The sequence below is a fragment of the Eufriesea mexicana genome, unplaced genomic scaffold (genome assembly GCF_001483705.2).
Source record: "Eufriesea mexicana isolate 0111107269 unplaced genomic scaffold, ASM148370v2 scaffold6940, whole genome shotgun sequence".
Classification (NCBI taxonomy): Eukaryota; Metazoa; Arthropoda; class Insecta; order Hymenoptera; family Apidae; genus Eufriesea; species Eufriesea mexicana.
In genome coordinates, this window is record NW_016914784.1 from 267,148 (window position 1) to 280,495 (window position 13,348).

General features: G+C 40.6%; 2 protein-coding genes across 3 annotated transcripts in view; one reads left to right on the top strand and one right to left on the bottom strand.

The window, feature by feature from the left end:
* Positions 1–177: 177 nt before the first annotated feature.
* Positions 178–3,981, bottom strand: Cog7 (conserved oligomeric Golgi complex subunit 7). The gene is made up of 11 exons (XM_017907122.1): positions 3,578–3,981; positions 3,281–3,370; positions 2,732–2,917; positions 2,530–2,661; positions 2,262–2,445; positions 1,989–2,182; positions 1,420–1,911; positions 1,220–1,340; positions 967–1,140; positions 429–887; positions 178–350 (listed from the first exon to the last, which is right to left on the bottom strand). Exons 1-11 carry the CDS (start codon positions 3,578–3,580, stop codon positions 178–180), a joined length of 2,208 nt encoding a protein of 735 aa, XP_017762611.1. The 5' UTR covers positions 3,581–3,981.
* Positions 3,982–8,078: 4,097 nt separating this feature from the next.
* The window catches only part of LOC108552531 (uncharacterized), an 80,458-nt gene continuing 75,188 nt past the window's right edge, over positions 8,079–13,348 (top strand). For both annotated transcript variants that reach the window (XM_017907137.1, XM_017907138.1), the window contains exon 1: positions 8,079–9,013. The gene's annotated coding sequence lies outside the window, so the exon portion shown is untranslated. The remainder of the gene's footprint in view (positions 9,014–13,348) is intronic.

The following is a 13,348-nucleotide window of genomic DNA, read 5'->3' on the forward strand; positions in this document are numbered from 1 at the left end:
TATGTAAATATATATATATATATATTACCTATTTAAATGTAAACACTTTTTGTACAAGAATGTCACATTTGTTTACTTACATGAAGTTTTTATATAAAAAACTTAAATAAATTACAAATTCATAATTACATTACAATTGGTATGTATACTGATTTATACCTTAATGTTTCACGTTACTTAGCCGGAAAACGTTATATTCCTCATTTGTCTGACAGCAGCTACAACCCTGGCATTACATCCTGAGCTGCTATTTTGATAATCATCTGGTGGTAGTCTTAATAAAACAGACATTTGTTGAAGATTTTCAGATAAAGACAAACCAAGTTCCTCTAACACATTACCAAGGTAATCTGTGGTATACATTATGCGTATTAAAAACCTAAGGAAAATATCTTTCACACTCAAATTTTTTATATTAAGAAATATACCTATGTCGGTTGCAAGTTGTTTACATGCTGCAGAGTTTAACTGGCAAATTCCTAATGTTTGATCGAGGAACATTTGACATGTTTCCTTAGCAACAATGTCTAATAAAATACCAGTGAAACCAGATTCAGTAGAACTTTGTGCATATTGTGTATCTGCCGCTTTTAATGCTTGAGTGAGACTTGGATTTTCTCTAAGTAAAAATGGCTCTAAATGTTGTGGTAATGTCATCAAATATTGTCCAACTTGTGTTATATATTCCTGAGGTGCAAAACTATAATCAGGTAGGTCTGCACTTAAATGAGTCATTTTGTTGGCTTCTGTTGACCATGCTGGTGCTTTTTGCACCTGTAATAACTGTGTAAGGATAGGAGCAAAAATTACTTCATATGTTGCACGATGTAAATCGGAACAATGTTTGTGAATAGATTTTATTATTGAATCAAGAATTGTTTCTTCTTCTGTGAAAAAAAGAAAAACATATTTAAATATTAAGTAATAAGTTAGATCTTCTATGAAAGAGTTTTTTTTATTAATTACCTTTTAGGAAAGATGCAGTTAAATTCTCTAGTTCATTTTGGCTTGATGTATTTAAAAGTAATTTTTGATACTGATTAAAAACACTACCAGTTGTACTTTGCAACTTATTACTAGCTTCAATAATATCAGTTACTAAAGATTTTTCAAATTGCTGAATTTGTCCCAGAAAGTCACCTGTATGTATTACAATTAAGTTTAGTTTAAAAAGGACTTTACCTAAATTCATTGAAGAAAAGAGATATACAAATGTTACCAATAGTTTGCATTAAGGTAAGGCACATTTGGAATAAATTCCAATCCTCGTGCTTTACTTTTCTGCGTTCTAATTGTCGTATAGCTGCTTGATATTTTTCGAGATATTTATTAAAATAACTCTGCAAACGTAAGAAATTCACTACATGTATCTAACAGAAAAAAATTATTCATCTTAAAATTTTGTCTGAAATAACATACAGTTAGAGATTTTAGTAAGCCAGGATAACTACAACCGTCCGTAAAGAGTTTACATCTTTTATTGGCTTCATTTGCATATTCCATTACTCTTGAAATACTAAGGGAAAGTGCATTAATTGTATCACTTAGATCATCTTGCGCAAAGCTTATAGATTGCAGCTGATGTTCAAGTTGAGCTGTTTCATAAACATTGTACTTTGTAACATATGGAACATAAGGTGCATATACTGCTTGTGCTAATGATAACAATTTTGGATTCTGCAATTTTCCTTGTGATGATATTTCAACTGCACTTTGTAGATTTACTGCAAAATGCCTTGTAATTTGTTTAAGTTCAAGTAATAGAGACAATTTTGTTGCATTTGAATGTTGTTTCAAAAGTGCTTCGATACATTCTGGAATTCCTGGATCTAAACTTCTCAACAGATCAGCGTATACCTCAATTATTATATCAACCGAGGTATTTGGAAATACTTGATGACACCATTTCACCTTTATTAAAATCATATTATTTTAGGAAAGGGTTTACATTGGACACGTTAAAGCAGCATACTCAAAATAAAGGTTACCTGTTCATTCCAATTAGATAATAATTTATCATAGTAAGTATGTAACCAGTAAGAAACAGTTTCATCTTGTCCTAATTCAATAGTCCTACGCCATTCTTGTGCTAATGATACTTTCAAACAATTGTGATAGTATTTAAGAAGTTGTGGTAAACGTTCCATTTTATTAAAAATATCCACATAAACTTTCGACTGTTCTAAATATTTTAAAATTAAAATATTAGATGCATATTTCTTTAAATAAAAAACAATATAATAGCAATCAATACAATATACCCAAATTTGCAGCAGTAAATGCCTGAACTAATTTTGGGCTAGCTATGGCTTCTAATCGATTTTTTAAACCTTCTAATTGTAATTTTTTATCTTCATAATCGATAACATTTACAAGCATAGCCAATGATCTTTGCATACTGAACAATTTATTTGCAATAGCTTCTACATCTCCCGATTCAAATACCTGTAATGTTAAAAATAAAATATTGCCAAAATTTCAGGCTTCATTTCTCTTTCTTTTTTTTTTTTTTTTAATGCATTATTATACCTCTTCAACATCAGTAGCAAGCACACTCCAATTATCGGCCTCGTGTAGTCCTTGTTTAGCAGTCTGTAAATCTGTTTTTATTCTATCTATTTTCTCTAATGTTGCCATTGATGAGGCAGTGTCTTTTTCAACCTAGTCAATGAATTTATTGTAGTAATAATAAGCATTCCATTACATAAGAAGAAATAATTTAAAACAAAACCTTTTCTATTTCTTGTTTAACAGCAACCATTTTCTCTCTTAAAGCTAAAGCTTCTTGTTGCAAAAGCTGTGTGTCTCTTAAAACCCTTGGTAAACTTGAAAGAACAGACTGACTAGTCTCTTCTAAAGCACCATTAACTTGTTGCACATATAATTGCAGCTTCATTACCAAGGATGAAACGAATGCCTAATGACACGATTCTTTTTTAAATATTATTTAAATAAATAAATAGAAGATAAGAAATGTAGGAGATGCTTTCTTAAATTCGAATGTTACAACGATTTTGTGTTGGAGCATTTATTTATACTCGAAATAACAATTAAAGAATTTCTAAAATACATTTTTCATTCGATAATAGGTTATTTCTATCTGCATTATAACGAAAAGAAAAAGATCATCTTTAAAAAAGACACACGGTGTCATTGACCGCGATATAATGGAAGCAGTCAGTTTAGTGACTGACTGTACTAGTGCAACTGAAAGTCAAAACTGTGTCGGGGAAAGAAAGACAACCCGCACAATCGAAACCACCATAACTATACGACTTACATCTTTGTTTTCTTGTGCCTCGGTAGACTTGAACGTTTTATTAATCCAACCTTTGACATCGAAAGTATCTTCAGAAAATGCAGATACATCCTGAAACCGTCGGTTTAAGGTTAGGAACGATTTGGTCTTCTATTTTAAGAATTTTCTTAATTTATTCACACGAAATAGTAGTCGTTTTAAATATTTTACGAAGCACAACGATAATCCTGAGTAGATGTTTTATTTTCAGAATTTTTTAATGAACACAAATCGAAAAATGAGAAAGTGATGAAAATTCAATGATTTTTCATTGCTTACCATGATAAATTTAGGAGTCGCTATGAATTTTTAGACAGGTTCTTATCGAAAGATTGAAAACTATAGAGATTTCGGCGTGAACGACAGTATTTGCAAATACGCAATTTATTTCGTTTATGTCGTATTACTTTTTCGCTAACGCCGCATAGCGCAGAAGTACTTCGCTACACGATCACTTTGCCATTGTATTTTACGTGTTGTTTCGTGACGCCCAGAATCAAGGAAGACGGTTGTTATCGTATATATTGAATTACGGCAAATTAAATCGCTCATTGTGTTTTCTTTGTTTCCTTAGATTTGCATTATAAAGCATTTTCGTGTAGCCATAAAATATATTCAGTGTTTTGAAGGTTTATTATCGTCGCACGCACCGATTGACGAAATGTGCAATATTTATATATCTTTTAACGGTACGCAGTTCTAGGTTAATGTATTCAGTTTATTTAATGTGAAAATGAGAAAATCTCGGGAAACTAAATTGACAATTTCGATATGCGATCCGTTATATGTGTCAGTATTAGAATTTAACGATAACGCGTAATAATGCTTTACGATGAAAAGCAAAAAATAATGGAAGTAAATGTTAAAAATAAGACGAGTGTTTTGTTTTTGCTACAATAATTGTGATAAAACGACTCGTATATCTCGGATTCCAGACGGATACTATAAAGGAAAGGTCATTCTGGAAGAGGCTGTTTCACCCCCTTTGCGATGATCAACTCGGTTTCCTCGTAACACAGTCCACGTCTCTGGATTTCGACGAACTGCCAAGCAGGAGATCGTAAATCGAAGAGGAAAAGGGAGAGAAAATGGAAAACAGCATGTTATCGGCCGTTTCCGGGCCCTTTGTTGATTGCCACGCCTCCGAAACTGCGTTTGCGCGTGACGATTTGCGCAACAGTTGGAAGTTGGAATTTTGCCTCGAAATAGCCTTAATCTCGACAAAAATAAGGAGCTCTGGCTGAGCAGAACTGCATCACTGTACTTTGCCCTTTTCTTTGCGAACATTGAACGCATCGTCTGGTTGAGCAAAGGCTTACTACCTCTTCCAGGTTGTGCACACACGCATATGCTTCGTTTCTCTATGTTGTACAAACTTATTACGTATCTCATACATTATTTCATGCCTTATTTATACTCGTCTCATAATTATTATTCTTGTTAATATTTTTGTTATCGTATATTTGGAACGAGATGTTGGCGTTTCGCGTTCACATACGTAACAAGGAAATTATTCTTTCACATAAAGTTGAACTTTATTACGGACGGCAATCAGACCCAATCAGTAGAGCATATTAGAAGCGTATGCATTTAATGTCGCATATAAAGTGCGTCGATCAGAAGTCCAATTTTGTAATCTTGCTGTGCATATGAATGCGTGCCGCTGATAAATTGTCCTTCAATTGGACTAGACCGAGACTTTTCAAAAAAAAGCACCATTTAATTTACCTCACATAAACAAATCGTGCAATGTTAACCTTTATCTTTTGCGACATTCCGAATTCTTTCCTTTTATGCGTTATCGTTTACGTTGAAAAATTGTTGGCGACAATTTCTTATGCTTTCGATGCTACCACGATTCGTTATTCATAGTCAATTAGTGTTGGTTCGATAATTTTGCTACAGCATTATGGCGTTTCTCATAGATTTCCGTAGACCTTATCATATCGCAAATTATCGCAAAAGTAACAATGTCGAATACAGCGGTGTTTTTGCGAAGTGGAAAAATTATAGAACCATCACCCGTATACGGAAACACCATTGTACCTGGTCCCAGGACGACTATGCGATACAGCAGTCCGTAGGAAGGGTAAGAGGTGTCCCCGACCTTGAAGTTCGTACCAGCCAATCCCAAGCCTTTATTTCCTGACAGAGGGCACGGGATTGGCTAAATGTTCTCCACGATGGCAACTACTTCTGAGTGCTTCCGGTTGGAAAGAGAGATTTTCCAAAAAGCAGATAGCCGGTAAGTTGCTAGTACAGGTAACGTCGATTTTCTTCTCTCTTTTTCATTTCCGCCAAGCACTATCCCTTCGATGCACTACTCACAGCGTGAACAGCGTGAAAATGTGGTTATCAATGCGCGATAACGAGCCAGTGGACGGATTCGCTTAATCTCTCTTCCTGTATGGAAACCCCTTTTGCCATCGCAAAAGGTGCATCAATCGTGTCGAAAACAAATTGCTTGGCTGTGATTACGCATTGTCCGGCCAATGCGACCAACAGCATGATGAGATTGTTATGGCTGTGTAGCACAGGGAATCCATCTCTCATTGGCAGAAATACAGCGATCAATTAGAAGAATGCGACGCAAGAGAGACACTCTGACGATTACTCTGAAACGTTAGTCCCTGTGACACACAGTTCAGAGCATTTGGTATCAGCCTTTGCCGTGGTGCTCGTGTTACATCTGGCTGCGATACGTTACATTGGACCAGCCAATCTTTCACTCTGATTTCTAGATCACATATTATATACATATATAATATATATGATATATATATATATATATATATAATATACACCATGTATACAAATATACATATGTTCACTATGCTTCGGCCCTACAAGCTTTTGTCGTTGTTAACGCGCTCGACAAACCCTTAGACAATTACTCACAAGATTCAGGGCGAGTATTTGTACTTGGAAAGAATCTCTAAGGGATCTGAAATGCACGAATTTTACGATTAACGCCATTTATAAAATAATTTCTTCGCTCTACATGTCGCATCTAATTTTGATCCGATCTTCTTGGTACTGTTTTTGTTCGATTGGTCGCTTTTGTTCTTAGATAATAATTTCGCGATCGAATTTGTAATCCTATTTAATTCGCGGTAAGTTCTCGGGAACTTTCGAAAGACAATCGGTAGCTTTGTCTGGCACTTTGCAAAGTAAACATTTCAAGGCTGTTGACGAATGTTATTAATGATCCTCTAACCGTCTCGTTTCGTCGCAGTTCTATTCCCTGTAATTTCTAATGTCCATAGTTTGCTTTCCTTTCGTCGAGATTCGCAGTAAACGAAAATTCCATGCCACGCGTTCGAGAATAACACGTATTTGACGATAACATTTGTTCCGTGCAATATGATAGACCGTTTCAAGGTAACAGGTCCTTAACCTATCTCACAGAGTGTCGAGGACCGCATACAGTCGAGTTGGAGGAAGGAAAAGAGGATATTAGATCGTGTAAAAATTTTCGGGAAATTTCAGGCGGACGAAATGAAATAAATAAATAAATAAATAAATAAATAAATAAATAAAGAAAGAAAGGAATAAATAAAGAATTTCATCGTTGAGAAAGATTCATGAACTCGGTGTCGGTGATACGTTTGATCGCGTTCATGCTGGAGCGTAGGCTTATCTCGGGCCGTGTACGGGAGGATGAAATTATTCAGCCGGTAACGGCAGAGACTGTACCGAGGCCGCGCTACACTTCTGAGAAAATAAATTCTCCCGCGCTTCTTCAGTGCCCGTAGGTTCGCGTAGCCACTTCCTTCGTGAATTCTCTTCCTCGAAGATCGAGTTGATTCGAATAGCCATCCTTCCCTCTGGGGACCATAAGGGGACGAGCCTCTCGACTGCGCAATTCGCGTTGCAGAAAAAAACGTACAGACGCTAAAAAAGGTAAAAAGGAAGGAGGCGAAGGGGATATCGAATTTTTTTGCGGCCCCTCCTCGCTTTGCGCCTATATTGATTTTTAGAAATTCCTCGCGAGACGGTCGAACGCGAATGTAGAAAGGAGCGAGCGAGCAAGCGAAACGAACCGGCGAAGGAAAGAAGAAAAGAGGAGAGAAGGAAAGAAACGAAGCAGCCGGAAAAGAAACGCGGCCCTCGAGCCTTCGCGCGTTCTAGGGCGGTGCAGCGCTGTTTTACGAAACCTTTTAACGGGCAATGCCCGATAGAAACCGAGAACATAATTAACTTGGAACTTATCAAGGCAAGGAGCGTCGCGTGTTTTGCGTCTTCACCAAACCTCTCGGCGCAATATTTGTCTCGAGAATTCTCTGCCACGCGTTTTGACTCAAATCCAACGTTTTTCTACCTTTTTTGCAAGCAAACGTTGCTCACGTTCGTTATATAATTCATTAATAGATATTCTCTTGTTTTTCATAACTTCTTCTAACGTTTTGTCTCTTATATACCGCGTTCAATTGTGTGTTCACACATTGAAAGGTTTCTCTTTGAAAAGGCCTTGGAAGAACGTTTGGCACGTGTTGTGAAACGTTAGTGAGAAACATATTCGAGAAAATATTTACATGATTAGTTGTCGAAAAAAAAAAAAATTCGAAATTTGAATTTCAATGGTGACACGGTGAAAAATTTCAGCGAGAAATCGAAAGGAGTCGGTGAAAACGATGGGGGAAAGGGAGAGAGAGAGAGAGAGGGGAGGGAGAGAGAGAAATAGAGAAAATCACAGCATTAGTAGTACAATTTATTTTCTACGAAGAATAATACTACAGCGACGCTGTATGGAAAGGGAAGGCAAGAACGTCGCGGCACGAGCGAAAAGTTTAAATGAACCGTTAAATTTTTCATGGAATAAAGCTTGAAATAATGGGACAAGGGCGATGTGTGCGTGTTGGAAAGTATTTATAAGATTCGTAAGGATGTTTACGGCATTTGTTTCTAACAACGGGAAAATTCCCACCCGTATTAGACATAATGCGAGACGGCCCTGCTTATAGTCGAAAGCAATCGAAGGTAGTCGAAGTCGACCGAGGACAGTGGAAAATAGTGGGATGTTTCCCCTCTTTCGCTTCTGACCATCCCTCAGCCCCTACCATCGCGCGCATCCCTTCCTTTAGGCTCGACGTTTCTCTGTTTCTCTCGTACACGTTGACGGTTCTCTCAGTCGCTTCCTCCTCCCTCTCTGTCTTGCTCTGGCTGACTGTCTCGCTCGCTCTTTCCTTCCGTCTTTGTCCGTCTCTGTTTCTCCTTCTTGCTCGTTCAGCTCGTTCTTAACGTCAAACCACTTAGGGCCGCGGACCTCGGCAGTCAGTCGATCTTTCCTAGCAGCAGCATTCCGGCATTTTCCACCTGATCGCGCGCGGGCGGTCCGGCAAACGCCATTTTGTTCGTCACGTCTGATCGTCACGTCTCCTCGTTAGAGAGGATCCTCGTGCGTAAAACGTTTGTATGTGCCGCGCACCCTTCCACGCCCCGTGCAACACCTGCGTTATCAAAAACAACAAACGAAGGCGACGCACTTTATAACACACGCGCGGTTGTTGTGTGGTGCCGGTGGTTTACTTTGCCTGTTCCGTCAACCGATAACGGACATCGAGAACGGAAAAGGACGCCGGGTGTTGTTTTTCCGTTGGCGAGACCCGCACGGAACGCAGTGCGTGACCCCGCGTGGTGTTCTCTCTCTCCTCTACACGTTATTCTTCCAACCAGCCACATTAAGAACAACGCAGCAAACCGATACATGAGAACGTGAGTACGCACCAAATTATTTCTATATTCACGCGTATCTCGGCTGTCTTTCCGTCTATCACACGCTCGAACGTTAGATCTTGTTTTTTCCTGCCTGCATGGCATCGTCTGCCATGTTAGACCGGCGTCTCTTTCTCTTTCTCCCTCCTTTTCTCTGTCCCTCTCTTTTTACTCTCTCCCTTCTCGCGTCGCCCCGCTTCCTCGTGCTGCGTGTAAACGCGCTCTCTCCCACCCCTCGCGTCTCGACAGGAGCGTCGACATGAATTTTCCGATTGCGAATTTTAATGGTAATACAATGACGATAATAATGACGCTGACAATGTAGCTGTCGTTGTCGCTGCTTACGTTGGTGTCGATGTCGATGCGATGTCGATGTCGATGTCGATGTCGATGTCGATATCGATACTGACGGTAATCATAGTGTCGGTAAGAAACGACTACGTCTACGACACAACGACGACACAACGACGACGAGCACGACGACAACCGCACGACGACGACGACGCCGCCGCCGTCGTTGCCTGTCAACCAACCTCTCGCCTTCATTGACGCGTTCCTGTATTTTCGCTGTTGTATAATTCGTGTGTACATGTGCTACGAGCGTTCGTACGATTGAACAGAGAACGAAAAAGAGGGAAAATAAACAGAGACGCGGCGAGTGCGAGTGAGAGAGATAGAGGTGGAGAGAGAAAGAAACGAAACGCGCACGTATTCGTAGGACAACACGAGTCGAAATGAAACATCGTGGCCCCCGTAATTCTACGCGAATGTACTCGAACGATTTCTTTGACGTTTTTTCGTCTGTTTTCGGAGCTATACTTTTCGCGGAAGGCGTGCGCACTTCTCGGAGCGAACATAACCTTAAACGACGAGTCGGGAAATATATTCCGGTACAGTGCGTATACATCTCGGAAGACATAGGCGCGGTTCTTGACACTTGGATATTACCGACGATCCAGCACGTGCACGCGTGCGTCCGATGCTCTAAGATAGTGCATCAAAGTGTAACCAATCAAAGTAACTGCAGTTTTGTTTATTTCGTGCGGTGGTGTAAAAGCGCGGGAAGCGGGAGGGATGGAGTCAGACCGCGAAACGCAAGATTTTTACAGTCGATTATTCGCGGGAAACACGTGCTCGAAAAACGTTTCGTGTTTCCGAACAGAAATTGCGTCTTTGAATTGCGAAATTTTGAATCGGAATGATTTCAAAGTGACTCATCATTACGAATCAGATTATTTTCCATGAATACCGCCGCGCAGTAACCGAGGACGATAGTTAATTCAGTGCTTATCTTCACGCGGAAATTTTTCGTTCTAGGAAAACTTCTAATCAGTTTTGTCGTTTTTGCAAACCGACTCGTGAACTGCCATTACAATTTTTATAACGTCTCGATATCACGTTGCACGCGTTTTTCATTTTCCTTTTTCGTTTTTTCTCTTTTCTTTTTTTCCTTCCGTGACGTAGATCGTCACCGTCCAATACCAATGCAACTTACGTTTCCGTGAAATCTAATAGAACGTAAAATGTTTTTTGCGCAAGCGGTCGTGCGCTATACTTATCTGAAATATCGTCGCGTACAATAGAGGCGAAAAAAAGCGTTTATCGGGGGGAAAAATTTCAATCATCATGATTTTCTTGTTCGTTCACGCGAGCGTCCATATTACGCGTGTACCATTTTGGGAACAGTTGTTTCGCGCGAAACCGCGTTATCCAGGCTCGAAAGAAAATTATGAAATCCTATTGTATCAAGCGCATTTTTTACACGCTCTTCGTTTTTCCTATATTTTTTCCATTTTTTCCAATTTTTTCCTTTTTTTCTTTTTTTCCCGGTAGAAATTGCGTTATCTCGTTGGTACCTCGTGTCAGTGGTTCCGTTGACGATGCGTCATAGCGAATTATTAAACTCTTCGAAAAAGAGCAATTACTTGACGTCATTGCAGGCCACCTGCCTTATACGCGATTTTCTTTAACACGTGCAGCTGTGCGTTAGTCGTGGTAATTTATGTCATCTTCGGCGTGGAAACGGGTTTTTCCAAAAATAAAATACCAACGAACCGATCGACGTTCGCGATACGTCGGAAAATTACCAATTGACATCACGCGACGAGCACGCGCAGATTTTTTCGAGCCATTTTCAAAGTTCACCGTGGCAAATCCAAGCTTTTCGCGCGTTCGTGAATTTTTATAGATTTCTCTTTGCCGCAAAAAATAAGGCGTGTGCATCGGTGGTCGTGGTGCAGCGGGAAAAGAGACGTTGAAACGCTCCTGGCGTCGCGCGTCGTTCTCATGATCATTTTAGACTTTGCAAAAAGACGCTGTTGCGCAATCGGTGTCACCGGCACTACGAATCTAAGATTTTCTAGGCGAGGATAAAATAAACTCGGTCGTTTATTTCTTTCGCGTCTCGAACGCAACGAGATATCATCTGGATGCGTAATTTGGTCAGAGTTTGGGCCTTTACGCGGGTCTCCAAGTTTTAGCCAACTTCTCCTCCGGTTCCAGCGTGTAATTGGGTCGTGTACCATTGCTCGCGCTAGATCGAGATTAGAAGAGACGGACGAAAACTTGGCTTCGAATACTCGCATTGTTTGTTTCCGCTGTTTCTAACAGTGTCCTCTCTTTTTTTTTTTCCCCCGAACCTCGGCTAAAACGATTCGACCGATGTTCCTGTTGCCGGGCACTCATTCGCGAACGATCGTTTCATCTTCGTTTTCCCATGGATTCCTTTGGTGAACGTTAAACGAGTCGCTGCGTCGAAAATCAACGGAAAGAGATTTACCGCTGGTAAGTAGTAGTGGGACCGTGGAACGCGTGGAAAGGAAAAAAAAAATGAGTTACGCTGACGGTAATCGCGATGACAACAATCTAGGTAGTAGTGGTAGTGGTAATAATAAGAATAAATGTGCGCGACGATCGAGAGAGCGATGACGATCGTGGGATTAATAACGATGGAAAAGAAGATGGAGGAGCGGAAAGATGGGGTCGGGACGGTTGTGCAGAGCCACGCGGTTCTAAAGCGTATGCACATACGCCGGCATATTACGATGCGAACGACCTCTGTTCCGCGTGCGACACCGATCGGTCGCGATTCCAGCAGGATCTCGGGAAAACTCGACCACCGTTATTGTGCAACGTGTGGTTGAAAATCGCGGCGGCGAGCGTAGTGGCGTCGAGCCGCGAAGATGCAACGAGGCGCGATTCGCAAGGCGAACCCGTGCTATTCGAAATACAAAACGGTTCCGGGCCTTTATTGCCGGCGAATAACAAATTGCGTATTTATCGAGGACTGCTGGGATATCAGCGAAGCGGTGCACGAGTACCAACCACTACGGATGCAGCGTCTCGGCGAAGGTGGTGGGGATAGGAGTCAATATCGAAGATAAGCGTGCGAACGTCTTGACTCGGCCCCGTTCAATCTTTTTCCGTGCCTTGAAAAATGTGTTTTCTCTCGGTCGTGTGCGCGGCCAGCTGCGCGCTGCTCTGCCCTCTCGCGTGTGTACGCGTATTTCTGTAACGCGGGATAGTGACCCGCGTAAACGCTCGAAACGCTTCGTATTATTTACATCGCCTTTCGTCCCATTGTTGAAAACATTGCACCGACCACCGACAGATAATTAGCTGTATCGTTTCTGTTATCGTTTTTATTCGTCGCCAGTGCATACTCTGTTTCACCGTATTGTTTGCGCGTAAATATTAAACGAAACGCGATATACTCGGTGCGCGTCAGCGGTCCGTTACGAGCGTACGCGTAGGGAATTTTCGGTTCTTAGTTTCCGTCGACGCCTGCGAAAATGATGCTGCAAATATTTGCGTCGCTTTTTTCCCGGGGCCCCGGGCCCCGCGCCTTTTCGTGCCTCCCGTTCGCTTTTTCAGCCCCGGTCTATACCCGGACATGGTCCGTGTCCGACTTCCGTCTTCTACGCGTTTCCAGTGTTGTCCTTATTTTTTTCCAACCATTTTTTCCCTCTTCTTTTTTTATCGCCCCTCTAATCCCAAGTATATACTCGCAAGAGTAATTTATATGTTCATCGTTACGAGCATCTTTTTCCTGGTAAATAGTAATAAGACGTAACGAACCGCGGTTTCTCGTTTTGTTTCTAAGGCCGCGAGGAGTTTGGATTCGTTTCTTTTTTCCTTTTTTCCTTCTCTCCTCGGGTACCGAAGCTTCTATTTACGAGGAAATTTCTGTTCCGTTGAAACGAAAACGATCAAACACCGTGCGTCATCGTACGACGCTTTGAAATCGGTGGGAAGGATGTAAACTTCTCGAAAAGGCTCGATACCACTTACGTTATGTTTAATTCATCGGTTTTTTTTTTTTTTTTTTTTTTCCTT